The 26,886-nt window shown below is 40.7% G+C and overlaps 2 protein-coding genes across 3 annotated transcripts in view; one reads left to right on the top strand and one right to left on the bottom strand.

Moving 5' to 3' along the window:
• Positions 1–5,040, bottom strand: part of LOC134551362 (signal recognition particle subunit SRP54) — a 42,053-nt gene extending 37,013 nt beyond the window's left edge. Inside the window, exons 1-2 of one of the 2 annotated variants that reach the window (XM_063398907.1) lie at positions 4,863–5,040; positions 1,334–1,442 (exon numbers count right to left, since the gene is read on the bottom strand). In XM_063398907.1, coding sequence (XP_063254977.1) covers positions 1,334–1,411 — 78 coding nt within the window. In that variant the 5' untranslated portion in view covers positions 1,412–1,442; positions 4,863–5,040. The remainder of the gene's footprint in view (positions 1–1,333; positions 1,443–4,862) is intronic. The other variant, XM_063398906.1, reaches the window with a different exon arrangement.
• Positions 5,041–5,262: 222 nt separating this feature from the next.
• LOC134551363 (uncharacterized) lies at positions 5,263–26,589 on the top strand. Its single transcript, XM_063398908.1, has 8 exons — positions 5,263–5,524; positions 16,241–16,362; positions 17,454–17,592; positions 18,408–18,529; positions 20,262–20,372; positions 23,662–23,768; positions 25,152–25,242; positions 26,379–26,589. The coding sequence occupies exons 1-8, from the start codon at positions 5,278–5,280 to the stop codon at positions 26,493–26,495; spliced, it is 1,056 nt and encodes a 351-aa protein (XP_063254978.1). The 5' UTR covers positions 5,263–5,277; the 3' UTR covers positions 26,496–26,589.
• Positions 26,590–26,886: the final 297 nt, after the last annotated feature.

The raw sequence follows: 26,886 nt of genomic DNA, 5'->3' as shown, positions 1-26,886 counted from the left end.
AAATTGTTTTACAATATACAGAGATTAACTAGGCCACTATTAGGTCAAAATAAGAATGTGAAATCTATTTAGAATATAACCATGGCTTTCACACATTAAACGCACATAGTCCTGTCCTTCAATCGACTGTCACAAAAAAAGTCTGTGCATTTGTTCCTAAAGAAATACAATTTAAATCTGAAATGGAAGGGTTCTCAATTGTAACAACTGCATACTGTATAACACTAACACAAAATACTTTCTACTGCATTATGGCTAACAGCTCCTATGGCAGCAAGACTTCCTGAACTCCCCTCTGGGTACTCCTTAAAGAGTGCACCAAAAAAATCTTGGATCACAACACCATTTCTGTAAGTAACAGTATTCCTCAGCTAAAGATGGACACCCTGCTACCTGCATTTTCAGAAATTCAACTGCTGCTCTGATTGTATGCCTTTTAGGCAAGCAGGTGCTCCAGCTAGAAACTCTGTTTAATCTGAGTTTTCAAAATCTTGAAAAGAAAGATTTTTTTTCTGAAAGTAACACCTGCATAAACATCTTAAGATGTTTCTTATTGGAGGAAAAAAAAATTCCACTGCAGAAAAAATTTAATTGGGTTATACTTGATTCAATTAAGGATTTTTTTGTCTCCGAGCAGAAGATACATTAAAACATTTTCTCTATGCGTAAGTTCTAACTCTACAGCTCTCAATGAGTCTATTTTTTTAGTTACTTTAAGCAACCCATCTTTCCACCTGAAAAGAGTTTCTAGCAATCTGTGTACTCAGAGACACTTTGAAACCATCACATCAGTTAGTTTTCCATCTTGTATGGAACTCCTATGACAGAACACACCGAGTTCTAACAGAAAATACAGACCATACTAAGCTAAACAAACTTCCAGAACCACACACTGGCTTGAATATAAAGGCAGCAAATGCAACACATTCCTCACATTTTGGACAGCAACGCTTACATTTGTTCTGCCACATTTCAGCTTCTGGCAGCCTAGGACACATCTCCACAGTCTGCCTGTGCACACGCATCAATCAGAGCAGTCCCCCACCTTCCATGCCAACTTAGGTACGCATTGCTTCCACAGAACACTGAGCACAGCCACTGGGCTCAAGGACCTCTTGCCCATGGCACCCACTATGTGTGAGGTGATGATCCACATATAAATCTAGTTTTCAGTTCTGGCAGTACTGTTAGGGGGTTAAAAACTCTAGCAGAAATTTTACTGGAAGAAAACCAAAAAGTCCAGGGAGCCCACTTCAAGCTTCTCATCAGCCTTTGAGAACTTTTTCTCAGAACTTTCCCAGTGGTAGTGCCACCACATTTGTACACTACACACCTCTTCATTGATGATCGTGGCATTGCTCAGTGAGCGCAATGCTGAAGTGATTTTTCTTCCAAGATCTGCCAGAACCATTTTGGCGGCTTCAAGTATGACTCAGAGGGATCTGGAAAAAAAATTAAAAATAAAATTTTTAACTAGTTGAATCTATGCCTTCACAAATTAATTATTCAAGTAACTTTTGGGTAAGAATCCTGCTTTGCATTACAGAAAACGCACAAGTTTTACTTTCTGAAGTTATTTTTAGGAAATATTGGCCTGAAGTTAATTTTAGGCAATCCCGATTGCCTACTTAAAAAGAGAGACTACACTGCAATTAGGAAGGATTTCATTGTGTAGAATAAATGTGCATTGAATTCACCATGGAAAAAAACCCCAAAACAGTCCAGACAGACTTCCAGAAAGAATGCAAACATTTTTTTATCCTCTTATCAGCAATATGCTATATGACAGAATAAAATCAAGCAGAACAGCCTAGAAACTCTGCATCCTGCAAAGACAGTATGACCAGAAACAAAATATTTTGCTAACAAAAATCAACATTATTTATCAGTTGCATTTTATCTAGCTTTCACTAAATCAAACTGAATTTCCCATTTCAGTAACCCTACAAACACGCCTGTATTTTAATAAGCAAAACTAATTTGTAGTTTTTAATGGCTGTATTGGAAAAACAGACTATTTTTGTTCACTAGAAACACAAATCTCATATATAAGCCTAAAGCATATCATAACTTACACTTAGGAAACCATAAAAGTTAATTTCTGAAGGATACACATTCTAGTCAACATGCTAAACAACTCCATCACCTAGATGAAGTGGCAAGACACATGGTAGAATTAGCAATCTAAAAATCTGAATAAGGGCAAACCAAAACTTGTCTGAAGAGCAAAAATTTGCAACACCACAGCTACTGCTGAAATGGAGCACTTCAAATACTTCTCGTTTATCTTCCATTTTCAGTGTTGATTTCTTGTACTCAGCTGAAACTATCTTCCTATGGATAGCCCAAATAGGAATCTCACATTTGAGCTCCTCCTTTCAGAACTGAAAGCCAAATTAGCAATAATGGGAGCCTCTGATCAAAACAGATGAGAGTTTCAAGGATTTCTGGGACTTCCTTCTGCTTCAAATAAGAAAACAGAGAAGAAAGGTTGGTCCATTTACTGAAATGAAGAATGCATCACTAGCTACAATCTGATTTTATTTAAGAGAAAGGGCTCCAACTTGGCTAACAAAGCAGCTCACTGTATACACACATTGAGATTTATCAGTTGAACAACCCCCAAAAAGCACAGTTAAATTTTGTTTATAAAACATATATTTCTAAAGAGCTAAGCCATGTAAGCCAACCTCCAGACTGCTTTGTCTAATTGAGAGTTACTACTGTTACCAGCTTGGTAGGTTAAACCAGCAACAAAATCCCAAAAACAATTGCCAGTCTAACCCACCCTCCCCTGATACTGAGGTCACAGTGCAGAATGGTCTCCAGGAGCTTCAGAAGATGGAGGATAAATAAATCCCATGTAAACACAGGAGTCTGGTATGGCAAATGACACAAATAAATATATTTACACATTTCAGAGTTAATGTACATTGAATGTACAAGCAATGATATCCATTACAATGCTGTTTCCCAAGGAACTCTGCCAGTAGGGTATTTACAAACCAGTACACTGATAGAAATTGATGTCCATCTTCTTACATTGCTGGAAGGGGACTGCTATGTGTTATCTGAAGTAGTGAAACTCCAAAGTTTCCTTACAAGGCATACCAGTCACATTACTGCAGAGCAATTCTAAAAAAGCATTATCATCAGTAGGCCCTACCAAACAGCTTCAGCTAAACAGATGTTCATAATGTTTTTAATTGATAATCTCAATGTGTAAGAAAACACAGAACCTCAAACCTTTAAAATAGCACTGCAACTCAGTAAGCTTTGAGCTGCTAAAATGGCAACCAAGGACAAAACTTAACTATAATATTTGGATATATTAGCTAACAAACGCAATAGGATGACCAACATACAAAAATAATGTGATTACTCAATATTTAAAATTAGGTTCCAGAGTTCTACAGATCTCCAAATACAGAAGGGTAATTATGTCCTAATAAATGAATAAACCCCTGCAGAATTCCTAAAGCTTCTTCCGACCACCTTACAACAGGAATAACTCAAATCCTTTGCTAGGGAGGTGAATTAAAGCATTTTTATATAAACTGCTCTCACCAGCACATTAAGAAATCATAAGCCATCAGAATTTCTAAGGACTGCCAAGTACAGAAATTAATAGAACTTGTTACACAGTCCATCCAGGTCGAGAGCCACACTCCAGACAAAAAGACAGGTAAGACGTTTTAGCAGGTAGCCAGCCTGGGTTGGCACATAGCCAGAAGGGCATTAGCAGTAACTGCAGTAACTGCAGAACGTGTATGTGCTGAGCAGCCGTAGTTCTGGAGAGTTTAGCTGGAATGCAGCACCCACAAACATACTGAGCAGGGCCAAACCCCGCTGGGCCCCGGACACAGCCAGGCTGCCTGGGGCTGGGCAAGGGCATGAGCTCTGAGTGCCCTCCACGGCAGCAGCCTGGGCACCTCCACACTCAGCTCCCGGCTCTGGTACTGCTGCAGCCCCAAGAGCTCTGTGCTTCAGCCGGGCACTCCAGGGACAGAGGGGCAGCAGAAACTGTGCATGTCATATTATGGCACAGCAAACCAGCAGTGAAGCAGCTCTGAAGGAACAGACTGCCCACCCACCCAGCATAAACCTCCAACCAAATCCGTCTAGCTACACCAGAAATACTCTAATGTACGGCATTCTGAAAAAAATATAACCTTAACAGGTAACAGCAGTTTAAACAGCTGCTTTAAAAGATAACAACTGTTTAAAAAGATAACAAGCAAAAGGAACACTGAAAAACTGTACAATAAACTTGTACTACATGTACACATATATGGATTAAGACCAACTGCAACTCTAACACTGTGACAGGGAAGCGGCTGTTTCACAGGTGGGAATGCCTTGAGTTACTGCAGCTACGGTCCAGCTTACTTACGAGTTTCCACCTTCTAAAATTACCCGGCTGACGACGGGAAGGCGCCCCCAAGGCAGCAGCAGGGGACGGCTGTCTCGCTTTTGGCCTAATGCCCTCGTTTTCACGGGAAAAATGATGAAAGGAGAGCCTGGCATATATGCCCGGCCGCCGCCTTTCCCCCGGGCACCCAGGGCTGGCCACGGACTGCGGGCGGACACCAGCTGGGCGAATCCCGTCCCTACGCTGTGGACATCGGCAGCGGGGTCCGGCAGGCCCGGAACTGCTCCCTCGGAGCTCCGGCGGACTAAGGGCCCGGCCCAGGCTGCCGCAGGACAGATCGCCGCCTAACCCCAGGGTCGGCACCGGAGGAGGCACCGGTGCCTCCTCCTTCCCCGCTGGGACTGGGCCGGGGCCCCTCTGCGTCACGAGAAACCGCCACAGGTCGCGGTCCCGCTTACGGACCAGCTGCGGCGGCAGCGCGAGCACTCACCGGGAGCAGGCGCGGGGCCCGCGGGCGGAGCCGTGCCCAGCCCAGCCCGCCGGGGCGAGGCCGCCCAGCGACACTCCGCTGGAAGCGCGAGGAGCGACGGCGGCCGCCGACCAGGGAAACGTCAGCACTGCCCGTCGCCCACAGGCGCCCTCCGGCTTCCGTTTCCGGGACGCGCGCGGCCCCTTTGCTTTCGTAAGGTGTCACCGGGTAAACGTGCTGCCCGCACTGGCGCGGCACGGGCGGTAATTGTGCAGGGCCGCCTTAAGGCCGGGAGGGAGGCGCGGCCGTGGGCGGGGCAGGGAGGGCGGAGCTCCTCCCTCGCGGCCGTGCCGTCAGTGGGGGGCGGGGCCGGGCGAGGCGTCACGCGGCAGCGCGAGCACGCGCCGGGAGAGGGCGCCGAAGGGCGGCACCGAGCATGCGTGAAGGGTCCTTTCCGGTCGGTGTCGCCCTCCCGCATGCGCAGTTGCGGGCAGCGGGTGGGTGGGCACGCGGTGGGCGGGACTCCTTCCGCGGCGCGCACGTGCGTGAGGCGGCGCGCGTGGCGCCCCCCCGCGGCGGCGGCGCGATGGAGCTGGAGGCGGCGCGGCGCGCGGTGCTGGCGGCCGTGCGGGGCACGCGCGCCGCCGACCTGCCGCGCCTGCTGCACTGGATGCGCAACTCCCGTAAGCGCCGCGCGGGACCGCGCCCGCGCCGCGCCCCCGGCTCGGCCCGCACGCCCTCGGCCCCGCCGGCCGGTCGGGCCCAGGTCGGGCCCAGGGGCGCGGCGCGGCAGCCAGGGCCCGGGGGGCGGGGAGCGGACCTTGGGCGAAGGGCGGCGTGCCCGCGCCGCGGTGCCGCCCCCTTCTGGGGGCACGCGGCTGGCAGGCTGCCGGTGGGTACCGGCAGGGTACCGCTGGGTGCCGGCCGGGCGGCTCAGCCGGGCCGCCGCGCTCGGGGAGGTTGGAGCAAAGCGCGGCCGATGCCCCCCGCCCCGCCCGGCTCCGGTCGGGGGTGGCCGTGCCGCAGCTGCCCCGGGTGCGGGCCGCGCTCTCCCGTGCGAGGCGGGCTTGCCGTGACACGGGTGCCGCCTCAGGGGCCGGCGGTGTGGCGGCGCGGGGCAGGACGGGCAGCGGGGTGACCTGAGCTCAAACCCCGCGGCGGTACAGGTGCGGAACCACCCTGCGCCTGCCGCACAGAGACGGCTTTGGGTTTTGGGCTGGTTCTCGTTCAGCTTCACACGTGTTCGCAGCAGCCTTTCAGAAGTTTGGAAGTAACCCTTTGAGCTAATTGACAAACTTGATGTCACCTTAAGTTAATATCGCTTTCTGTTTACTCCCTTGTTTATGCCTGAGTGTAATTTCATCAGTGTGCTGCAGTCAAGCGTTTTGTGGCAGATGAAGAAAGGAAACATGGGTCAGTGCAGAAGCTGTAAATTTACAACTGAACCCAAAGGGTGACACGGAAAACCTCAACATAGGTAGTGCCTTAAAGCTGTAGTCACATAGTGCCATGCTGAATAAAGTCTAAACGCTGCTTAGTCTCAGGATATATGTGTGTTTTTCCATTGCAAATAGGAATCTGGAAGACTCCCCTCAATATTGTGATCCAGTCTCAAACATCCAGTGTGTGTGTGTCCTGTTTATTAGTGATTGTCTTCTCAGATGGTAAACCTACTCGGATGATCATGTGTTCAGAGAAATTCATCATGTGATACAGTACTTCCCCAAGTATGCCCTGTTCTTTGCTTGGGTTATGCTTCTTGTTTGGGTCTTTGTTCCAGCATGTCCACTTTAGGGTGAAAACAACTTCCTAAGCCAACACACAGGGACCGTGGCACGAAGGCCAGCTCTGACACCAAGAAATTGTCCAGCTGTCGAGATACTTGGAATTGCAAACTCACTGTTGCCCTGTGGCTTGCGGCTCCCACAGTCACTCAGATGGAGAGGCAGGACAGATCCTTCTCAGGTGGAGCAGGCCCTCTGCTGGATTTATGGGAAGAGAACCAGCTGGGAACAGCCTTTACTGTCCGTGACAGGCATACAGCCCTCCCACCCAAACGGGTTCTTTCTTAGGAGAAATATTGCCAAATGTTCCAGAGCATCTGGGAGTCAGCCTTCATGACTAGAGCAGAGACAGGCCTCCCTGGAGCTCGAAGGCTGAATTTTGATGGAAGTAGTTAGTGTTAATTGCAGTTTAACATTCTTATTTTCTGTGTGTGTATGTATACGTACGTTTATGTATATATCTATACATGTATATTCTGCATGTGTGTATAGACATAATGCTAGAGCAATCTTCTGTAAGCAATACTGCATCCTTTCATTTTTGAGGTCTTGTCTGGACACAGTAGCTCCCTAAACAGTGCTTGGGTTACTGCAAAACATCATGTTAGAAGTGGTTTTCTTCTATCCCATATGCTCTAATATAAAAATCTAATTGAATTTCACATGCAATCATTCATATTGCTTATTCACTTAACAGAAATCATTGCAGCTCCTATGCACTCCATTGGTTTGTGTGGTGTGCCTGTATGGCTTTCTCAGCTTTCTGACTCCTTTACAAATATAGTAAAGCACGTGGGAGCTTACTAGTGAAACTTGAAAATGCTGAACTGTTTCAGTTAGGAAACTAATACTTACTGTTTTCTCCATTTCATTTCTATGATCATGTTTTACTTCTGCCATAGGAATTTTTAGCCAGTGGCATAGTTTATGTAGACTCCAAAATGCTTTGTCAGTGAATACATTTTAATTTTTTTTAAATGTTACAGGTTCCAAAACTTACCATAGATGGTTTCTGTGAAAGATAGTATGCTATGGTTACTAGCCTTTGTTAGATTATGATCTCTCAAATTTTTTTTCTGAATTTTAATGATCTAGCTTTTTGCCTAGGTCTTTCAGTGAAAGAATGCCTATATTCTTGCCTCACATTTGCTCTTCATAATTAAGATACAATATAACAAGTAGATTAGGCTCCAAATCTTGAACTCCTTTGTGAGTGGTACAGCTGAGCAATCTGTGTCCTTGTGTCTTTATACTGTTTGTATCAATAGTGATTGCTGGTGCTTCACTGTGTGCATCATCTTTAAACATAATTAGCTTTACAGTTGCCATTCCATGGCTTTTCGGCTCCTATGCTGCACATCAGAGAACAGAGTGGACAGGGCAGTCAGGACCAAGCAGCTGAAGTAATGTATATGATTTTATCTCTGTAGTGTCCTTGTCAGACCATCTTCAGAATCTTTTTTGGTCTAGGATTCTTTGCGTACAGGCTTGTGGTCTGATAATATTTTATGCTAATTTTCTTTTTCAGAAAAATGCTCATTGTTAATATCATGGCTGGATGCTATTAATATTCTGACAAATCAAGTTGTACTTTATACATCTGCATCCTTGACATTTGCTTACACTTTGTGATTGTATTTTGTGAAGTGCTGATGCAGTATAGAACTGTAGGCAACCATATTTGTTCCAAGATGTGTCATTTAGAATGTGTGACTTAGGCTAATCCTCTTTCCCTGATTGCCCCATTTGAGAAGAAATTCAGAGCCTATAGAATTTGGTCTCATGCTAATGCTTGTAGAAGTTACCAGTGGAAAAATATTAATGTTTACCCTAATCTTATGCTCTCTTGAGGTGCTGCAGTCTCCCTCTCTAACATACATATATGTTTACATGTAGATACGTGGTAAAAGAGTGGAAATTAGGAAGCTTTATGCCTATGTGTAAAACCTTCATTCTTAAACAATCAAGGTGTGTTTCTCTGCCTCTTTGGGTCATTAATCTGTTCCTGTTTTTCTAATCTCCTTTCTCTGAATGGCTGTGTCTTGCTTTATTTCTAACTTTCACACTAATGAGTACAGGACTAGAGCACAAGATCAGTATCTCTCCCTTACTGATTTTATTTTCTTGTAGCATTGGACAGTAAATGAGCAGAGGCATTTGTCCTGTGGGTCACATTCCTTTAGCCTTTTTGCATTTTCCTCAGAGATGCAAATATTTTGTGTGATGTCCCCAGCACAGACCCTTGATGATGCTTCTCTTTGTATTGTTTCTCTGAGCTGCTTCTGTGGCTGCAAACTAGCAGCAGTAACTTTTAGCATGGCTTTTTGTTTTCCCTCAGAATTGTTGCATTTGAATAATTATACTGTCCATTTTAATACCTAGATAGTCCTGTGGTGATAAATGGTGCGTGGAGTGAGGATAGTGAGGAGCTGGTAGATGTTTCTGCTGCTGTACCCTGAATACAGCTAGGGAATGTTGTGTTCTCCCTGTGCAGAGAGGACTGTTTTATGGGAGATGTAAAAAGTTACCAGATCTCTGTGCCACACAGAAATAAAAGTCTAGTCTTGGTGATACAGATGTAGGAAGGAAACAAACCTCTGATCAACAACAATAACAACAACAACAACAAAAAAAAAAAAAAAAAAAAAAAAAAAAAAAAAAAAAAAAATTGGTAGGGATGGGGAGATAATATTCTGAATGTAAACTAGGATAGGATAAATGGAAACAAAAATGGCATCCCCACAGACAAACTTTTTCTGTGGTGTATCAGTTCCTTGCCTTCTCCACCTGTACCCCATTCCTGTTTCTGTCAAGATGTTGAGCTTATAGTTTTACCTCCAGCTGAGGAGAACTGGGCATGATTCCAGCGTTAGCTGTAGTCAGGCTTTTTCCTTCTTCACGCCTCTCTCTGAATTAAAGTGTACATGCATCCTTAGAGTAAAGCCCTGCATAAAGTGGTTGATCTTTAGGATTTATGGTATTGCAAAGACAGCCTTATTTATTACTGTAACTTGGTTGGTGTTTTCTGACTCACACTGAATTTGTGAAATGTTACTGACAAACTTCCATGGAAGATACAAATTGATTGATAGTAAAGTGAGTTATCTTACCTAGAGTAAAGCCTTACATATTTTGAACTGAAAGAACATTGAACATGTTCTCACTCCAGTGATTTCTGAATAACCTCCCTTAGTAATTACAGGAATGTAAGTGAAGGAAAGATACTATTTGGTTTTTCTTTGTATGAATGTGGGGGTTTTGTAAAGAGTATTTTAGAAATTCCAAATCTTTATGTATGATGGAAGAAGACGTTACTGTTTTAAGGCAGCTGCTTAGCAACACTGCCTGGCTCTTTCACAATCAGCCAGCTCTTCCCACACACTGCAGTGAAATGTACGTCATTTCGGGGTGACTCGCATTCCAGCTTTTCTTTTGAGTTCGTCTTAGATCTTAAAGAAAACTAAATAATAAGAGTTGGAAAAAAGAACAGGAACCTTTGGTGTCTTAACTTTTTTATAATAGGATGATTAATGCTTTAATATCCTTTTGCAATAACCATGTTCCAGAAGTTCCGGCTAAGAAAACCTGGGTGAAGCCCAAGAGCTAATTCAAACCACTTGGGGAAACCCCCTGACAATCTCCCTCAGATGGGTCCCAGCATTTGGTGTGTAGCTGGGGTATATTCCTACTTGAACCTCCACTGCCCAGACTTCTAAAATTTTCAGTAGCAGAAAAAGTTGCATTTGGTACCAATGAATGCTGGAGGAGATAACCAGTGAATTGACTGAGCTATCTGTTTACATGAACAGGAACACAGGAATTGGGGAAAGTAGATGTAGGAATCTGGATCTTGAGTTTGACATTGAAGTCACTAAACCACTCTACCTACTGGCAACTACGGAATGCTTTTGCTGTACTTAGCACTTAAATTACAGATTACAAAGCCTGTCTCTCAGTCAATATCAGTGAAGCACAGATAACGTGATAAGACTCTTTATGCTTCTTGTGTTTGTAATGGGGTCTAAGATTGAAATATTTTTCCATCAGGGCTAAAATTTACTGTTGTGATAACTAACTTCTGATTTTTTTTTAGTTCATGTCACAGTGTAATAAAATACACCTACAAACCATTTCCAATCTATGCATTTCCTGAGAAACCTTTAAATATGAAGCTAAGATTTCAAAGTGGTGTACTGGTCTGAATTGCTCATTGTTCCTGCAGTACTCAAATACTCAAGAGTATTACTTAAAATAGTAATTGAATAATAATCATTGCAAATCTTCTAATTTAAGGATAAACAACATATTATGAAGTACAATATTTTTTGTGTATTTACTTTTACTAGGAGCAAACCAGCTTTTTAAGAGGTTGGTGTACAATTTAGTCTTGTGATTTGAAAGTTGAGGGCAATCAGTGCTGTAAATTCAGGCTTTTAACAGGCAGTGTGGGAGGAGTATCTGATAAAATCAACCTAACTGATTATGGAGGATGTGCTGCTTTTGTACAGTGTTCTGCATACAGAGAAGAAACTTCTCATACTCTTAGGAGCAGATCAAGGGTGTCCAGCGTTTTCTATCATGTCCTTTATTATCTAGGAATTAGCATGTTCTCTGACCTGCTAGGTAAAGTTATCAGATAATAATTTTCACAAGACAAGAAGATGAAACAGGATAAGAACAAACTTGATTCTTTAAATGTTTCCTTTCAGTCACTGCAGATGGAACTAAAGTGGAATGGGTAGTGTTAAAAAGGATGAAAATGGGGGTTTCTGAAATGGGACAAGTATAGTATGTGTTTTTGTGTTTGTGTCTATGTGAAAAAGTAATTTAGTACAAGGCTTCATATCCAAATTTGTAGAAGTGATTTATTCAGGTAAAATATCCTTTCAGAAGAGATAAAAATTGCATTTTCACATTTACTGGAATGGATTTATTTGTTAAAATGATACCATAACAAAAATCTTTTCCACTCTTCTGTTTGATAAACTAAAATGAGATGTTACCTATAATTGGATGAATCATCAGCTTTGGGAATTGGCATTAATTTCCTTTGTTGTGACAAGTGATACTGGTATGAGAGAGGTCTCAAGAATACCAAATACTTCTAAGTTTAGTTGTTGAAACATAATAGTGATAGGGAAAACTAGGTATTGTAAAACAGGTATGAGACCTTCTTTAAAATTTAACTTCAAAGCTTCTTTCAATTAACCAGTGTAAAAGACTTAAACTAATAAAATGAGCTCTGGTTACAGTTCTGTTGGAAAAAGTTACTTGGTACCAATAACTATGTATGCTTGGGATAGAAATAATATTTAGAGTTCATGAGGTACTTGATATACTGAGGTCTCATATTGCTTTTCAAATTGTTTAGCCAAAAAGGGAGTACTAAAGTTTTAGGGATGTGGTGCTTCCTCCTTGACTTGGTTGTTATTAAAACTTGCTGAATTACTAAATTAACCTTGTATTAAGTAACATGGCTGTTAATATTTGCTTTCCTCTACTGTGAGTCACAGTATATATCTAGAAGACCATAAGGTGCTTGCTGCTATGGTTGCCTTGGCTAAATCCTCTTCTTTCCTATTCTTCATTGACATGTTCTCTTCTTTTGTCGTTTGGAAATCACACATTGCTTGTCTTCACTCCTGAATTTTGCAGTGCCGGGTGTTCAGATGTTGGTGTAGTGGTGCTCTCTATCTGGTGTGAGGCTTTGTGATGTTTTCTTAGCTTGTGTAGAAAGGCTGACTAGCACCAGGGTGATAATGAGGCTTTTTGCAACGTGTTAATTAAATTTTATAAATGCATGTTGAGTAAACCCAGTGGAACCGGTTTTTGAAGTAAAATACAAACACTACGCACTCAGACTTCCTCCATAAACAAATGATTGTGATTCATCTTGCAGTGTTTCATGAACTGTACTTTTCTTTCCTGGTTAGTTGTCTGTTCAATGAACACAGGTTGGCTTGCACACTCTCCATTTTGTGTTGTATACATTTCATGTTTATAACAAGTACTAAAATGATATATAAAATTGTTTTCTATTTTTGTTTCTTCTTTGAAGATCCCTTTTAAGGTGATACTGAGATTCTCAAGAGCGAACAATTTGTTAAACACGAGGGTGGAGTTGATAAAACTGTACCAGCAGAGATGCATATTTTCATATTTGGCACTGGTGTTTCCTACTTGATGGCAATCTACAAATGTTTACATACTGCAAAAGTAAATGAGTTATTGTGGTAGCTGTTGCTTTTTCTTGCTTTGACAGGAAGGAGTCGACTCTCCGTGTCAGAGTTCAGTCACAGACTACACACACAGGTGTGGAGTGTTGCACACACAGCTTCTGCTGCAGCTGCCATTTTGTCGTCTCAGATGAAGTCTCTTCAGACATTCTTCTCCTTTTTTGTTCCTGCTTATTGTGCTTTAGAGTATTAACTGATAGTTAGAAAGGAGCACTTTCATTTGTCATTTATTTTTCAGTGTCAGCGCTTCAACAGTTTTTTCTTTGAGCTGCATATGTGTTGTCCTTAGGACTTGTTTTGTACAGAGCATACAAGAACTTACGTGTCGTACTTTGTTTCGCAAGAAGAGATCACAGGGCCCTATGCAAGGTGGTCAGTGGTACTGTACAGATTGAATTTGGGGCAGGGAAGGGAGATTCTGGATCGGAGGAAGGATGGATGTGCTACCTGTGTCCCACTGAAGATGTGTGTTTCTCTGCTGTGGAGCTGGAACACTGAATAGTCTGGAGAACTATCTGTCACTGCTGTTGGCCAGGAAAGGTCACCCAGGCCATGAGGGAGCAGATCCTATTGACGCACTAGGTCTGGGAGGAAGAGAGCTGAAGTTCTCTCTTTGCAGTGTGATGTGGCTGGCCTGGTGGTCTAGGAACACTTCCTGCATTTCATTAAATGCTATATATGAATTCGATACTCTTAACAGGCACTATAACAGCTGGATGAGCTCTCTTGCATAGTAATAGTATTGTTTTAAAGCAAGTGCCAGATGTAGAGGCTTATTGCCCACAGGCACTGATCTGTTCAGCTGCTAATATCAGCTTTCTACTCTCTTGTTCTGTCTGCAACGTGAGTTTTCCCCTTGCTCCCTCATGTTATCCGCCTCAGGAAACTGACGCCTTGGCACGCTGAGGGCATGTTGTGGTGTTAAGCTGCAGTTAGATTTGCCCACCTTGCCTTCCCATAATATCTGGGTTTACTTCAGTGCTGTGTGACATCCATCGAAATCTTTCCTGAGCTGATTGGAAAAATCACTCTGCTTCTGGGATGTTCACAGCAAATCTGCAAATTGTTGGATGGGCTGTGAGTTGAACAGTGTGGGTGCCGATTAGAGGTTTCAAATTAAAATGCTGACAAGCTGGAGCTGCTGCATTGCACCTGTTGTGTTGGTGTTGCTGCTGTTGCAGCTGTTGCCTCTGTCCCTCCTGTGTTCCTCACTGCAAAGTGTGCATCTCTTTAGGAGCTGAGGTTCTGGAGAACCTAACTGTGAGCACTTTGGAGCAGTGAATTGCCTTCCTGAAGTATAACAACTACAAATGGTAATGGCCCATCAGGGCTTTAGAGCATTACTGCTGTACACTTAATAAATTATAAACCAAATATGTCTTAAGGGAATACAGATAATTTAAAGTTTCTGCTACTTACTACAGGGGATTCAGGATTATCTGTTTGGGTCTATTTTTGGATGTGTTGAAAGAACCATTTACTTTTGCACTCTTAAGAAGAGAGCTCTTTGCACCAATGAATGATGGTTTCTTTAATCATACTGTTCTCACTACAGTGCTTAAGCAATTTCAGAAGCATTTCATAGTTTAAAGGTTTGCAGGTTTCTGTTTCCTATACTAGCCTTAAAATTTCTCACTCTTTCTAGCATTTCCTGTGATCCACAGGAAAGATTAAATGTATTAGCATAGAGAAACCTGTAGTGTGTTCTATAGATTTATTTTGAACCTGTTTGCCATCAAGCTTTTGTGTACTAATGTTCCCACCTGGAACAGCAATGCTAGCAAACATTGCCTTTTTTAAAAACACCTGTAAAATCTGTCAGATTTTCTTTTTGTGAGTGATGCACGTACATGTAAAAAACACAGTTGCTGCCCAACATGTTGGCAGTCTAAATAAAACAAGAAGTAAACCACAAGGGGTGGGGAAGAGAGTACATACATGTCTGTTTTTAGATGAGACTTAATAGATGGGTTTGGTATATTTTTTCAGGATTAGATTAGTGGTTGTGTTTTGGTGGTGGTGGTTGTGTTTTACAGGTATGTAGCTTTGACCTGAGATGCGCCTTTGTTTAGAACCACTTCAGCATCCTCAAAGCCATGAGATGTCCAGACAAAAAGGAGTTTCATGTAGTCCTTTTGAGGAAAACATAGCAAGGAAAGAGCAGACTGCAGGCATACAGCTAAATGCCAGTTAGGAACATCATACTCTTAACATGAATTTGGGGGGTATAAGCAAGATGTGAAAAGTCTGGTAAGAGCAAGTAAACCTTTAGCTGGAGTGTCTGATTCTCAGTGCTGCAGGTCAGAAAGGGTGAGAGAGTCCAGGAGATCCAAAAGGAAGTGTTGAGAATCATCACACTCTAGGAAAAAAAGTCAGGAAAGGTCTGGATAAGCAAATCCTGATTTTTCTTGGAAAGAAGACTGATGTGACACATGATAAGTCTTCAGCAAAGTAAATAGTTACTATATAATGGAGACGAACAGAGTTTTCTATTTCCATTGTGAGTGGGGCAGATAATACTGAGTAGTGGCAGAGGAAATTAAATCAGTAATTAGGAAGGGTATTCCTTTCTAATATTAGGGGTAGTCAAGCACTGGAATAGATGGCTGAGGGTGGTTGTAGAGTCTCCAGCATTAACAATAATTTTTAAAAGAGCAGTTTGGAGAGGTAATGACACTTACTGTTGGCTGAGCCTTGGAAGAAGAAAGGATTAGTGTCTTCACCTGGTTTCCTTCTCAATATTTTTTTCTAGATGTCTTTAAAGAAATGTGCTAAAGTAATGCAGGAATATCCTGGAAAAATAGCAAAAATTTACAGTGTGGCTTTGCAAAAATGTATTGGTTTACATACATTCCTGTTTTCCGTCTCATTTGAAATACTTCGATAGTTTAGGTAATGTAAAATATATTCTGAGTTGAACTGTTGAACTGTGCATTATCCCTGATTTTTTGTAAGTTTATTAGAAAGATCATACATATAAAAAGAAACTTGTATTAAAAAAAAACTGCATTCAAGCAACTATTGAGTTTTGTAATTTCTCCAATAGTTCAAAAACGTCTTTGATGTTTTTTATATCTTAAGCTGAAACAGTATCACTTTGGTGGCGGCCCAGACCATCATATGTGAGCTATAAATGTATAAATATGAAAATAATTTGAGATTTCAGAAAAGCAGTGCATTTATTTTACGTGGCAAAGTTATTACAATCCAAATCTGTCATTGGCTGGAAAAGCTAACAAAGGCTAAAAAATGCATACAAATAAAAAACCTTATCCATCTGGTGTTGTTTATGTCTTGCAACTGTGTTGTACTGGTCATCACTTAGTCCACATGATCTGCATATGATTGTTCAGGAGTTTTTGTTTGTCCTGATTTATAGATGACTTTGATGAGCTTGTGGTGAGTAACGATGATGTTGTGCTCAGGAATATCGCTGAAGATTTGCGGAATCGTTTACCCATCGAGGCAATGTTCACTTCAGAACATCAGGCTGTTCAGAAAGTAAGCTAATTGTTATGGTCTGCTTTTGCTGAACCACATCATTTATTCTGATACCATTTTTAGCAGTAGTTCATAATAGAGAATGAACATGGATTGAAGTATAGGAAATCTCAGTTTGGTTTTTAGCTCTGTTGCTCTGTGTTTGCATGACTTCAAGAAAGTTTCTTCATAGTTTTTTAATACTTTGATCGTATGTTATTTGGGATAACTTGCATTCTGTGTGGTATGGCACCTGTCAGTGATTCTTTAATGCTAGCTCCATAATAGACTCTACCAGCCCCTTAAAGACAACAGGAGCACAGGGCCAGTGTTATGCTGTTGCTATAATGTGGGCAGCCCAGAGATGATATCCAGCTCTTTTCACATTCTGATGGCTCAGAAAGAGGTGGGCTGTGAGTCCTGCAGGAGGAGAGTGCACCTTTTCTACTTGAGCTGTCTGTATACAAGGAAAGTTAATGCATTTCCCAGAAAAGTGGTGTGTGGCTCTTCAGTGGGAAAAGTGGATTGGCAAGCACGCAGCAAGCCTGGAAAAGGGAGGAAATATGAGTAGGAGGATGAAGATAATGCCCCTTGAAATTATGAGAAGGCAAGCATCCCAACTGGTATACTTTTGATTAAAAGTGATACCCATGTTAATCTGGTGTGCTTCTAGACAGAGGTGTAAGGCACGATGATGAAAACAGTCAGTAGAGGCTGAGAAGCAGAATTTACCTTTCTGCTAAATTTAAGTTACATTCTCCTCATTCTCTTCATTAAAAGAAGAAGCTTCCTTTACCCTGTATGTTCTCCATGGCCAAGTGAGAGAGACAAAAGGAGACAAAATTCACATCAGGCCCCCTGTTCAGGTATCCAAACCAGCTTGCTTTCGTTTGTTGACTGCCAGGTACTGGTTATTTCAATGGAATTTGATGACCCAGTTTACATACAGGATTTCTGTTGTTTATTTGTTGTTTTTTAATTGTTGCATAGGGAAAAACATGGATTATGGGGATTTTGGGAACGGTAGGATGATGGGACGGTTAATGTGTGACAGTGTAAATGAAGTTAAAAGACTTGGTTATGCCTTTCTAAGGTTTTGTTCCTCTTCTCAGATACACCAGCATCCACTGCCCATGATTCATGTTGATGCATTCCTTTATGATGATGATGTTGTTGATTCATTGTGTGAGGAGGGGAAAATGAGTAGGAGCTACTGCACAGAGTGTGGCTCATACAAAACTGCATCTTTAGGTAAGTGTTCTTTCGGGAAGAAGAGAAACAAATTGAGTTTAACTAAACTGGTCTGTGCAGTGATTCAGCTGGACAAGACAACATCCAGCTGATGGAGGACTTTGTCCAGACTGGTGCAATACACAGGCTGGAATTATTTCCCATAACCAGTGGAAGGAGCCTCCTACACATGTAAAGTTGAATTAATTTGCAGCACATGAGTGACAATTGTTGCCCACAAAAACTGGGCAGGTGAGAGGCGGACTGTATATCACTGGAGAGGAAGATGCAAAAGGAAGACAATACTGTAGGGTCCATGCAGTAGCCTCTGTCTCCTCTCACATGCTGAAAAACAGTAGAAAGCACCATCTGTCTTTGAGTGTGGTGTGGTACAGACCCGTGCTGCTTCCAGTATAGCACAGCCATTGAAGGAATGGTTTATATGGAGAACGTTCCATTCATTAAATCATTGGAGTTGAAATTAAAGCAGTTAATATATGTGCCCAAAAAAAGTTTTGCACAAATTGTGTTGAGCCTTAGGTACTACATTTCCTTTTTCAGTTAAACAGTTCGAAGTTACTTTGTTTTGTATTCTTTAACATACCTTACTGTACAGAAAAAGGTAATTCAGTTTCATGAAGGATTTCAAAATTCTCCGTGTAAGTTTTATTACCTCTGATCTGCAAACCCTGGTGTTCCAGGGTGTCCAGCACTAGTGCAAGGCAAGAAACCACACAAATTTTCAGTGAAGATAATTCTTCAGGTTACTATTTCAATGGTTAATTAAGTAGTTAGTACTGCCCACCCAACACCTTTGTTCTGTTCTTATTTCCCAGAGTTTATTTCGCATTCCTTTTCCCTCATGGAACTGAAGTTTCTTTATCAACATGTACTGCCTGACCTGACAGGAAAGGTAGTGGTTGACGTTGGCTCCAGGCTTGGTGCAGTGCTATTTGCGGTAACTTCCAGCACAGGAATTCATATTTTATTACTGTGACAAACATTTTCCCTCTCTTCTGACTTCCTACTCTCATTACTCAATCTTGGATGGGTCATTCTGAGAGGCATCTCTGATCTGACTCTCTGAGTAGTGTAAGGTGCTGTTTACTAGCACTTTCAGTTCTTCCTCTGTTCCTCACAAGAGGGAATACAAATGATCTTGCTTATGGAGAGGAAATGACTGTTGTCCAACAGAGTAGCATATTGCTGTCACACATGCTGCTCTTTTGCTCGCTCCTGCTGTCTCTTTCATAAGTAAGTTTGTCCTCTTATGTCTTGACCATGCCTATATATAGATTAGTTATGTTAAATTCCTTTATGAAGCTGATAAACTGTTAAAATACACAAAGGGAGACTTTGATATGAATTTGTCTCCAAAAACATATTGTCCTGCTCTGCATTTTAAAATGCACATAAAATACTTCATCGAGAAACTTGAGTGCGATTTTGATTGCTTTTGGCATAGCTGGTACAACATATGGCCAACAGCAATGCAAAACACACATTACTACTTTTTTTAAAAAGTCAGTGTCTGTTTAGGGCTCAGTCTTGCAAATGCTTGAGCATGTGATTTTACTCATTTGAATAGTCTAATTTTGGGATTACTCAAATGAGGAAAGTTACTCCCATTTGTAAATATTTGCAACATTGAGTCCTTAAATGGTAACACTTTTGCTATGCTGAATTTGTTTTAAAGTATTTAAATGCTTGTTTTATTATAGAAGATACCCACAAGGAACTCTTTCAAAAAAGAGTCTGCTTCATAACATGGTCTTGCCTTGGAGGAGGGGTGACTTCACCTTCACAGGTTGCTTTTCTACACTGAGTTGAATGGTTTCAGAAAACCTTAATAATGAAGTTGTAATACCTGTGAATCTCAGATATTCTGTAGCTTCACCATTGTTTGTGTAATTATAGTGCTCAATGGAAACAGCGGCAGTTAAAGCAGTATCTTTGTTAGGGCACTGTATGCTCAAGTACTCGTACTTCTTTTCTCTAAGATTTCCAAAAACTTCCCAAAATCTTAGTCCAAAACTAAACTATTTTTTGAGCTTAATATTGAGTAATAATTTAGCTTTTTTTTTTTTTTTTTTTTTTTTTTTTTTTTTTTTTTTTTTTTTTTGCATGTGTACCTGTACACAGCATCTGAAAATGTCAGTAATACAATAACTTAGAGGTGCTGACAAAGACTTGGTATCAAAATATCCCACTATATTACTGGTACATTGTCCTCCATTTTCACTCATTTTGACTATGTTATGTCTCATGTTTTTGTTCTTTTCTCTTGATATTTTCTTCTTCAATTCTCCCAAGAAACAAAAATTACATGTAGAGAGGGTCTTTTCCCTTCACACTATTTTTGTAACTTGTTTTGTACACCTTTTTTCTTTCTTAGACTATTTTCTATCTGTTTTGCAGTTGAAGTGAACTTGGAGCTGTCCTTTTCTTCTTGTTATTTTGACGTGTCATTTTGGATCTCTTAGTAAAATTTGTGAGGCTTAAGTGGGAATTGCCAAATCAAGAGCTTAGCTCTGAAAAATATTTCACACCCACTGAAAGACATTTGTCAACTCGCTATTTTAAAATGTTTTTTTAATCTTAACTCATGTTTTATTCTCTTCTTTTTAAATGGAAATATTGAACTTGTTTTAAAGGCATCATAGTTACTAAATTTCCTTTTCCTAATGTAGGGTTATCTTTATAGCTCAGCTTCCCAGCTGTATGGAGTAGAAATGAATGCAGAATTTTGCCAGTTGCAAGAAATGATGATTACAAAGTACGAATTCATTGACAGAATAAAGGTAACTAAATACATGTTCTGATTTATGTGTTTTTAACCACTGTGTACAAGTTATTTGGTTTAAGTGAGTGGCTGGTAAATCAGCATTCTGAGAATTTTCTGCCTTTGCTTGTTTTGATCCTAAACAAAGGCTTTGCATCAGGAAGAAAATATCTCGTAGCAGAGAGGAAGAGGGAAATTATCAAAATATGAATCACTTAGCCTTTTTCCTGGCTGGTCTTACCTATTGGCTCACACAAAACAGACGTAGCTTAGCTGATTCTCCCAGTGAAATCAGTGATAGCATTGCCACTCACGTCTGTGAAACTGAGTGTATAAAGAATTTCTGTCACAAACACAAAAGTACATGTCTGGGATTCACTTTTGTTAGCAGAAAAATGTTTGTAGGATTTGCAAATTTGCATCTAAGGACACCTAAAGGACTTAATTTATCTGTATTTCCTTTCATACAAGGTAAGTGTATATGTACCTTCCACAAACAAAATGCGTTTCAAAGTGCTATCATTATGGAAATCATTTCCCTAATTTCATTATGGGAATAACTACTAATATTTTAAAGAGGAAAAAACATTTCCTTTGTGGACTATCCCCATTATTTTGTTACCAGCAAAAGTTGGTAAGTAGAATATGCTGAGTAGAATCCTGGCTTTAATCCTGTGTTGTATGCATGTGCTCTTGAATGAAGTCACACAAACTGCTGAGTATGGTAATTTCTTGGGTATTAAGGTAACCAAATTTTAAACTAGAAAGAAATAATAAAATATTTAACACAGGGGAGCAGTATCACTGGGTTGCTCAATTCAGTCACAGATGCTGACAGTTTATCCATAACCTTGGGTTTTGTGTATGTTTTGTGTTCATAGCACTTTATGGTGATGAAACTGAAAGTACAGTTAGGAACTCTGTCAAGTTAATTCCGTGGAACTGGAGATCTATAAGCATGCTTTTCAGCCTTGTATATTTTTTATTATAAGCTTTTATGTATTTCTTTCACACCTTTTAATTCTGCTGAAGTATTCATTTTGGAGCATAAAGATAAGATAATAGGTTTTCAAAGCAGTGCCCGAGGACTTAGCTATTTGAGTCTCATTAAATGCTAATTTAGTCATGTGACTCCTGTTATCACACTGCTTTGAACATTTCAATCTTAGATTTTTATTTCACCCCCTAATGAATCCTCTCTAGAGGTACATATTGACTTGAAAAATTGTGAGAATCCAGATGCTGGTCATAATTCATGACAGAAGTTCAAAAAACATTTTAGAGACTCCTCTTCTTAAATAGAAATTGTTTATTTCAAGCTATTCTGAATTTTTATTAGAATATGTTCCTAAAGGATAGCAGAGTGAAATGGTATCTTTAGTGGCTAAATCTCTGAGTAAACCTTGTGTTTCTTTGGTCAGCACTTGGTTAGTTAAAGTACATTGAAGGTTGCTTAGCATCTTTTGCCATTTGAGGAAACACTGGAGGAAAGTAAACAGTTCAACAGTTAGGAAACTTGAGATCTCAATTCAGAAATTGCCTGTAATCATGAAAGGCTTGGTGTGTATACCATTGGACAACAGTTTTAAAATCAGTTGCTGCCTCCTCTGTTGTGCTGGCACACAGCCAAGCAGATCAGAGAATTGATTCAGTTGAAACAAACCCAACAATATTGGGGTTTTGACTAGAGCAGTACCTGGGTCTGGCTCATTGTGCTGCCACACATGCTTATGTGGTCTCAAATTCCCCAAGAGGAATGAGGATGTGTTTGGGGAGAATGAGGTGCTTAGGTCACTTTGGTCAGTATGGTCACCTACTCTGTAAGTGCAGAGTAATTTTAGGTCAAGTCTTAAGTATCATTCAAGTCAAGGAAACATCAGCATACATTCAAAGTTTTCCAGTAGTTTAAGCATCTTTTTGAATTGTGGTTTAAAATATTAGGACTGCCATTAGTATCCTGTCCTGTGCATGGGATTATTCTCCCCCAGGTGTAGGACCCTGCGTTTACCTTTGCTGAATTTCGGAAGGCTCCTCTCTGCCCATCCCTCCAAGGTATCAGCCATACCTCCCACACCTTCCTGTCATCAGTGAAATTGCTGAGGAGGCATCTCCTCTTCATCCAAGTCATTCATGGATGAAACAATAACATCCAAGTTAAAAAACACTGGACCCAGCACTGAGCCTCGGGGGACACCAGTAGTGACAGTCTCCAGCTAGACCCTGTGCCACTGTTTGTGACCCTCTGGGATCTGCCATTCAGTCAATTCTCAGTCCTCACTGCCCACTCATCCTGCCCTCACACTCTGAGTTTGCCTATGAAGATGTTGTGAGAAACTGTCAGAAGCCCTGCTGATGTCAAGGTAGACAAAATCCACTGACCTCCCCTCATCCATCCAGGTAGTTGATTCATAACAGAAGTCAATCAGATTGGTTAAGCATGACTTAAATTTAGTGAATCCATGCTGACTACTACTTATCCCTTCAAAAGATATTCCAATTTACGTTTCTCATCAGATTTGGGATGCAGAATAATAGAATATCCTGAGTTGAAAAGGACTCACGTGGATCGAGTCAGATTGATAGACTTCTCTGTCTTTAAGAGGAAATCAAACACTTGTGAGTGTTAATGAGCATCCATATTCTCCTGTCTCACTTGTTTTGAAAAATGACATGATGTGCTAATACCCTTTTTGGTAGGTGAAGGTAGATGAAATCAAAATAGCTCCTCCTTTGCTGACTGGAGAGGCAGTTGTTTGGTAGGATCCTCCAGTGCTACTGAGCATCCTGCTTTTCCAGCGTTCCCAGTCCCAATATGCATTGTGAGAATTCAGCTGTCAAATCTGGTTCTGTAGTGTCTTTTCTAGCTGTAATCCTTCAGTAATCCACTGACCCTGTGAGATGCCTTTTAATATCCTCAAAATAGCTTCAACTAGCTTAACTTGTTTCCTGAAATCACTGGACATTTGTGATAAAGTACAGGAAAGTGAAATGTAACAGCCATCCAATACATCATCTCCTCTTTCATGGCACACAGTTCTAAACCAAAATTCAGATGTACTTTATTATACTTAGCATAATGGATTGAGTATTTTAATTAGAAGAGTTAGATCTGATTTTTTTTTCATTTTTGAAAGGTTATTATGGTTGTGTATGTCAGTTTTATCTACTGTGAAGCCAGTGAAATACCTGTTTTTGTGGCTGATTCAAAAGGGTGGTAACAGGTGCTGTATTAGGCTGACAGGCTTCATGACTTCTCAAAGGTTGTATTCCTCTCATAATTTATGCCCTGGGAAATTTTTCTCCTTCAGGTGGTTCATGCAGACATCTGTACTCAGCCCTCACTTCTGCAGAAGGCTGATGTTGTTGTAATGAATAATGTCTTTGAATATTTTCTTGACAGACAGGAACAGGCCAGGTAAGCTCTGTGTCCAAACAAGTTACCTATTTCTTTGGCAATATGTGCATAACCTTGTGAGTTATGGAAAACCTTAAGGTTGTGCTTTTTGAAGGCACATACATAATTTATATAAGGAAATTGTTTCATACAGCCTACTTTTAATTGTTATACTTAACTGCTAAGGTGTTCTGGCAGTTGTTTATTGTTAAACCCACTAAACACTGCTGCTTTGTTTACCCAAGCCTTGGCTTGAATCCTTGCACTGATATATTAAAATAGTATCTTGCTGCTAAAGAACCTGAAATTACTGTATCAGCATAAAGTTTAATCTTCAGAAGTAAGACAGGTCACCGGCTTGTGGATGTCAGAGCTTTCATATGTACAGACTACAAAGCATGGTTGTGAATGGTATTTCTAATAGATACTTGTAAGGATGTGGTAGCAAACAAACATGTGGCTAAGGTTCTCTTTCAGGTACAAGACACTCACAGATGAGCTTTTGCTAATCCAGCAGCATCCGTTTAAAATATAAATAATTTGATCATCCAAAGTTTAAAATGGGCAGTCAGAAAGAAGGAGTACCTGTGTCTCCACTTGGTCCCAGCCAAGTCTGACATTCTGTACCAGCTTCAGCTAAAGCTTGCCCTGCTGCCCTGGATACCAGGTGATAATGCCAGCCAGAGAGGCACAGAGTGGATGGGTGAAGGATAGTGGGTGTTTCAGAATGCCAGGAGATATGTTTCCAGGCACATGACTGAGAATTTATTTGATTCTGTCATAACTTGGGGATAGTGGTTTAGTGTTGCTTTAGTAGCATGAAGACAAATGACATTTGAGGAATGCTGGAAATTAAAAATTCTTTTTAGTCTGAGTTGCCGTGCTGTGAGAAATGATTTTACTTGCAAAATCAAAAAACAAGGAATGCTGGGGGCTATATTTAAATACTCTGATTACTAATGTCTTAAGAGAAGTACTTTGTCACAACTGTACATGAAGTATGTGTGTAAAGAGCAGCTTGTGTGAAGCTTAATAAGGGACTGCACTTCAGGACTAGATTTTCTTCAAACTCAAAAATTTAAAGGGGCCAAATGTCAATGTCTAATCCTTGTTCAAAGTGAAAGTCTTGATAGTACCAAATGACATGCACATATGTATGAGAATTATAAAGTTAGGAAGTCTAATATTGTAAGACTATATTCTCTGTGTTTTTAATACAAAGCTTGGTTTTATTCCTGCAAATACATTTGTTTACTTATTAATAATGACTAATAAGCATGTATTGCAAGTCTTCAAGCTTAGTCTACCTCTGGCCAACTAACTGCAAATGTTAGATTAATTCTATGTCAAATATGGGTGGTTTTTCCCCAACAAGCTGGTCACCTACCTCTAAATATGTTTCAGAGCTTGGGAATTTATTGCTTGTAATGTAAGGAAAAGAGGGTCCTTACTAGTGACAGTCCCAAGTCTTGAGGAATCACTTTCAAAGCTCCAGGTAAGTTCCCTCAGCCTGTTTCAGCTGATACACTTTGTTATTTTCTGTCAAAGTGGCATTTCTGTAGTGGAAGATAGCTGGTTGCCAGTATTGCTGTAAAGAGGGATATATAATTTTGTGCAGAGATTGAAAGGTGGAAGACTCTAGATTCTGTTTTGAGGTTGACCACCAGCACATCTTCCTGTACTTCAATGGTCCTCATGTGAAAAGGAAAATCCCAGCCTGTATCAGTAGGCTGCATGAATCATTGTATTAACATGTGATTAATATGGCAGTGTGAGCTTTTAGAAGTACAGATTAGTGAGAGATGTGGTCTCCCAACTAGCCAAGTGACTACCATCAGGCATCTTGAATCAGTTACACAGCTTTAAATTGCAGTTGAAAGCAAACACGACAGTGCATCTTTCAAAGATGTTGAATGCTCTGTGCTGTTCCCTGAGGAGCAAGCACTCCCAGTGGGCCATGCTCTGCTCTCTGTCCCTTCTGCCATCGGTGTGTGATGTGTGTGATCACATGTGTGTGATACCTAGTCAAATTATGTGGCCTGGCTTCAGTTAGGAAACAAAACACTCATCAGACACCACAAGGTTATGTATGAAGTGACTTGTTCTCAACAGTAGTCAGTTTTAGAGAAATTGAATCACTTGTTGCTTATATGCTGACAGGTGAAGTAGATCGTCAGCCCCAAGAGCAGCAGCAGTGTCATTTGAACTTTTCTTGGAGCAGGCTGTAGTCATGGAGCAGCTGAGAAGCCCTTTGTAGCCTTAATACAATACTCCCTGGGTGTGAAACAAGAAAATACCTGTGATTCTTCCATGGTACCATTAGCTGCTCCCTCAGCACATCTGTCAGAATGTCACCCTCTGATCAGGAGGCTTATACAAATGCATAAAGAAAGGCAGATATGCTAACAAAATATCTAGACTATTGACTGAGATAATTTTTAAAGTTACCTTTATTATCTCCTATTTGAGTTAAAATGGATTTTCCAGAAATTAATTTATCATTGCCATATAATTTGGAATGACTAGTCTCATATTATGCCTTGCCTTCTTAATGCTGAAACTCATTAACCTTGAAACTCCTGCTGTTTCTTATCGTGGTGTTGATTTAAGGATCTGCTTTCGTTGTTTCAGACGGATGTACAGCTCAGTCAATGGGTTGAAGAGGTGCAGCTAAACTATGATGTGTATTTGGAAAAGGATGTTGACAGAGAAGCACTCGAACAGATACATTTATACAAGATCCTCTAGTACCTGGAAAAATTTACTAGTATCCTTATGATATATATTTTGGGCCTAAAATGAATTTGGATTGATTTGTGTGAATAAATCAGGTCAAAATTCATATTGTGGTTAATTTGAGTCATTTATGTGGTTTTTAATGAAAAAGAATCTTTTGAAACAGGTTTCCCTATGGAGGCATTTTGTCTCAACAGGGTATTTGGCCTTGTAACTAGGAGATATCTTCATGGTTTATTTTTTGCAGAAATCTTAAAAAAGAGTGTCTGCATAGTAATGCAAAAAGAACTTTTGATCAGTAAAATTGTGCACTGCCAATGTTTACTAAATATATCAAACCTAAGAATAGTGAATCCTTATTTATGTGAATGATAAGAATGCATTTAGCATTAATGTTACATAA

This window comes from Prinia subflava, chromosome 5 (assembly GCF_021018805.1).
Source record: "Prinia subflava isolate CZ2003 ecotype Zambia chromosome 5, Cam_Psub_1.2, whole genome shotgun sequence".
Classification (NCBI taxonomy): Eukaryota; Metazoa; Chordata; class Aves; order Passeriformes; family Cisticolidae; genus Prinia; species Prinia subflava.
Note: the sequence above shows the minus strand (reverse complement) of the source record. Positions and strands in the feature narration are given on the sequence as shown.